At 58.0% G+C, this 4,816-nt stretch overlaps 1 protein-coding gene across 1 annotated transcript in view; it reads right to left on the minus strand.

Moving 5' to 3' along the window:
- The window catches only part of JAKMIP3 (Janus kinase and microtubule interacting protein 3), an 83,354-nt gene that overhangs the window by 2,817 nt on the left and 75,721 nt on the right, over nucleotides 1-4,816 (minus strand). The window contains exons 19-20 of the mRNA XM_011980837.1: nucleotides 3,063-3,266; nucleotides 1,695-1,760 (exon numbers count right to left, since the gene is read on the minus strand). Of these exons, the coding sequence (XP_011836227.1) occupies nucleotides 1,695-1,760; nucleotides 3,063-3,266 (270 nt within the window). The remainder of the gene's footprint in view (nucleotides 1-1,694; nucleotides 1,761-3,062; nucleotides 3,267-4,816) is intronic.

The following is a 4,816-nucleotide window of genomic DNA, read 5'->3' on the forward strand; positions in this document are numbered from 1 at the left end:
GGGGGAGAGAGTTGGTTTGGAGGGGAGACAGTTGGTTTGGGGGGAGACAGTTGGTTTGGGGGGGAGAGAGTTGGTTTGGGGGGGAGAGAGTTGGTTTGGGGGGGAGACAGTTGGTTTCGTGGGGAGACAGTTGGTTTGGTGGGAGAGACAGTTGGTTTGGGGGAGAGAGTTGGTTTGGTGGGAGAGACAGTTGGTTTGGGGGGGAGACAGTTGGTTTGAGGGGGAGACAGTTGGTTTGGGGGAGAGACAGTTGGTTCGGTGGGAGAGACAGTTGGTTTGGTGGGAGAGACAGTCGGTTTGGTGGGAGAGACAGTTGGTTTGGTGGGAGAGACAGTTGGTTTGGTGGGAGAGACAGTTGGTTTGGCGGGGAGACAGTTGGTTTGGTGGGAGAGACAGTTGGTTTGGTGGGGAGAGAGTTGGTTTGAGGGGAGACATCTGGTTTGGGGGAGAGACAGTTGGTTTGGTGGGAGACATCTGATTTGGGGGAGAGACCTCTGAGGCTCAAGCCCCAAGAACACTGTGTCCCCTCCGGCATTGCTAGGCGCTCTGGTGTGCTAGTGGATGCTTCCCCACGTGGCCTGGTGTCCACTGGGGCCTCAAAGGCTGTGCCCTGAGTAACTCGTTCTTCAGGATGATGATTCTCACAGGCGGCAGTGAGCGCCCAGCAGAAGGGCTTGGGTGTCACTGCCTATGAGGGGCAGGGTAGGCCTAGGGTGGGATGTGGGATGACACATGGCCCCTCGAAGGTAACTGCTGTCCAGAGGGACCTGCTCTCTCCTGGCAAGTGCAGAGCATCTGTGGGCTCTTCCTCAGGCCGGGACCAGCACATGCCAACCAGAGGGGCATCCTAATGCCAGCCTCCTGTGTTCTCCGGAAGGACGAGGCTGAAGGTGGGGCCACTGGCCACTTCATTCAGCCCCCAGTGGGAGTCGGTCACTTCAGGGAGCTCCACCCCACAGACTTAGCACAAAGTCTCACTCTGGGCTGGGGGTTGGGAGCCAGGCCCCCAGGACCAATCACAACGGAGTGAACATTCACCCCCAGACATCACTGAACCAGCCCCACATGGGAGAACAAGCCCTGCCCTGAACACCTGCAGGCATCCCCGGGAGGGCCGGGACTCTGCTGTGCTCCCCTCACCCTGACTTGGGGAGCACCAAGCCTGTTATGTGCATGGACAGAGCACCCCGGACCCCACACCTCATGGAGCCAGGACCCTGAGAAAGAGCCAGACAGCCCTCCCCAGCCCTGGCGTGTGGCCTCAACCTAACTGCACTTCAATGGGTGCTTCTGATCTGGGAGCTTGATTCTTAGACCAGCGCAAGGTGAACCTGCAGGGATCAAAGGCTTCCACACAGTCTAGGCTTCCGTGATGAGAGGAGCCCGAGGCCGTTGGCTCCAGATGGGGAAACTGAGGCCACAAGAGGAGTGGCTCCTCTGAGGTTGCATGGCTGGGCGCTGGCAGGGGCATTCCTAGACCGCAGGGCTCCTGTCTCCCGGTCCAGAGCCCTTGCAGCAGCCACTACCCTGAAGCCTTTTTCTGCTCAGCTCCACCCAGTCTTCAGGTGGCCGCCTCCTGCCGCTATTGGGAGCTAAGTCTGCTGCCCCAGCGGCCTGGAGCTGAGTGACTCAGTGGGAGTGGCCCTCTCCCTTGATCTTAACAAGCAAAAACCCCAAAACTGCATTTGTTTTACCTTTTCCTCCAGTTCCTTTATTTGTCTCTTCTGAGCTTCTATTCTTTCTTCTAACTCTTTAATTCTCTGCAAGGTTAAAAGGAAAAAAATCTTCAAAAGTCACAGTATTTGGGAAACCCAAATCTTTCAAGATTTTCATGCATTTCCTTGGTAACAAATGGTGGCAGAGCAACTGGCATGGCCATGGGCTGTGGCTCCTGACGAGGACACCAGCCTTTGCTGCGTTGTTCCAGCAGGAGAGCAGAGGGCCTTCCCCATGTCACACTCCCTGTGGTGGGAACAGTATGCGTCCGATTCCTGCAGCTTCAACTCAGAAAGCACGACGCCAGACATCCAGGGAAATGGTAGGAATGCATTCCCGGTCCCCCCAGATGCCACTGCAGCAGAGTAAGGGGCCGCCAGAGGGTCACAGGAGAGCTGGGCACAGAATCTCCTGGTGAGGGGGATGCCAGTGCCTGGGGTCCCCCAAGCATCTGAGCTCCAACCACAGCCCCTCTGAGGCAACAAAGGGGCTGCAGGTGACTGTCCTTACCCTGAGCCCCCAGAGGCCAAAGGGGCCCAGGAGGCTAACGAGGAGCCAGCAGAGCACGTCCAACATTAGCCCACCGATGCCCACGGCCAGCTGGCACACAGGGCACTTGTTTATGTGAATTTCAATTAAGCCTTCGCTAGGGGTGGTCTTCACAAGGAATACATCCATAAATCCGCCTCCCAGCCAACCTGGATCATGGAGGAGCTGGGCTGTGTCCTACTCATCTGGGTCGTCCAGTCTGCGAGGCTCCTCACCTCCCATTAGAGCAGAACTGACCCAACAGGCCTGAGGTCCCACAGTGCCCTGAGGCCAAGGCACACCAGGGCTGCTGTCCCCAGAGAGCACCCTTGCCATCAGGAAACGGTGTCATGGAAAAGACACGGTAGCCGGGGTCCAAAAGAGGAGAACTGCCACCCAGAGGCCTCTGCAACATGCCCAGGACACGAGGCTGGTGAGGGAGGCAGTCTGGCCCGAGTGCCTGCCATTGACAGGCATGGCCATCAGGGGCATGGCCATCAGGGGTGTGACCACAAGAGGGCGTGGCCAACAGGGGGCGTGGCCATTCTAGGGCATGATCATCAGAAGGTGTGGCCATCCAAGGCTCTGTGTGTGGAAGGCATGACAATTGGGGGGCATGGCCATCAGCGGGCATGGCCATTGGGGGCACGGCTACCAGGGTGTAGCCATCAGAATATGTGTTATGAGGGGTGTGGCCACCGGAGGGTGGGGCCACAGAGGCATAGTCGTTGGAGATGTGGCCACAGGACGCCCCGCCTGGCTCCGTGCAGGCCCAGGGCCAGGTCTTTACCCCAGTCCCACTTCCGCCTGCCATGCACCTGCTGAGCCAGCTGCAGCAGCTCCATGCGCTCCCGCAGGATCTGGGCATCCCGCTCGCGCAGCTCACTCATAACCTGGCGTTTCCACTGCTCCACGGCCACCTTGAGCTTCTCGCGCTCCTCCTCCGACAGCAGTTCAGCCACCTTGGCCCCGGCCTCCTGCTGCAGGGCGTCATACAGCATGGCTTCCAGCTCCAGGATGTGCTGGGGCGGAAGGGGAGATGCCTTAGTCCTTGCCTTCTCCCCAGAACAAACCCTTCAGGAAGGGCAACGGAGGCCGGGCCACCCTCCGCCTGGGAGCGGGGCCAGGAGGATGTGCAACAGACAGGAACCCAGTGCTGTCGCCTCTGCAGAAGGACTGGGGCCCCACGGACCTCCCCAGTCTGTGAGAAGACCCTAGAAGCAGAGACGCTGACCAGGCCAGCAGAAGCCAGGACCCTGAGCCCCAGGGTGGGGGAGGACTGAGCTATGAAGTGGGGAAGCTGAGTGGGAGGTGGAGGGGCTGCAGGTGGCCTGTGGGGACACAGCAAGGTGGGAGGGAGCTGAGCGTGGGGTCACCCGCTGCCTCCCCAAATCCAATTCATAGACGCATGTAACCCGATCCCGGTGCTATAACCAGCAGCCAAAGTACATAACCCAGCAGCCAAAGTACACACCTTTTCATAAATTCCTGGGGTTTGGCAGTTTGCTCTGCATATTCCAAAGCTTTTCTTAGGCAAATTTTATTGACAGGATCTTTGTAAAAAACAAATTCTCACACTACAGAGGCTCTTTCTTCCTAACCAAATGTAACATCTTCAGAGACAGCAGAAATATGAGGAAATGGAAAAAAAAAACTTTTGGGCCTCAGTTACACTTTACTGTTCTTGACGGCCACAAAATAAACTGTCCCCAGCTGTCACAACCAGCTCGCACATCAACCTCCACTTCTTAGAGGAAAAGAGCTCGGTGCCTTTAAGATGAGCTCCAGCTTCTAAAAATAAAGCTGGTCGACTGCTGACTTGGAACTAACCTCACAGTGGCTTCACGTGCACCTGGTGGTGTGGTGGTGGGAGGTGCTCACCAGGACCTCCGTGGTGACATGAACTGTGGGCTGCCTGGATGAGCCTCCCTGCCTTCGGCAGCCACACAGACCACGGTCTACCACACCCATGTCCAGAGAGGCAAAGTCGGCACCAGCCCCTGCGGTAAAGAGCTGTCATTGCCCCAGGAGGAACCAGCTCTTCCCCTCCTTGCCCCAGTGTCTCCCAGAAGAAGAGCAGGAAGTGCAGAAAAAAACCTCAGTGCTCACAGGCCTGTGGGTCACCTGAGGGCACCTGAGTGACCGAGAGCCACACCGTGAACGACACAGGAGAGAACCAGGCAAGCGTGCAGGGAAAGGGAAGGAAATCAACAGGAACTCAGGAAACTCGGAGCATCCCAAATGAGGGGGCCTTCCTGTTGGAAGTGGAGAAAGAGGCCCCCCAAATATCACACAGGAAGCAGACCCACCAGCATCACCCAAGAAGAGACCCCCCACCAGCATCACACAGGGAGAGGCCCCCCCCAGCATCACACAGGAAGAGACCCCCCACCAGCACCACACAGGGAGAGGCCCCCCCCAGCATCACACAGGAAGAGACCCCCCAGCATCACACAGGAAGAGACCTCCCACAGCATCACACAGGGAGAGGCCCCCCCAGTATCACACAGGGAGAGACGCCCCCCAGCATCACACAGGGAGAGGCCCCCCCCAGCATCACACAGGGAGAGAC

This window comes from Mandrillus leucophaeus, unplaced genomic scaffold (genome assembly GCF_000951045.1).
Source record: "Mandrillus leucophaeus isolate KB7577 unplaced genomic scaffold, Mleu.le_1.0 Scaffold219, whole genome shotgun sequence".
Lineage (NCBI taxonomy): Eukaryota > Metazoa > Chordata > Mammalia > Primates > Cercopithecidae > Mandrillus > Mandrillus leucophaeus.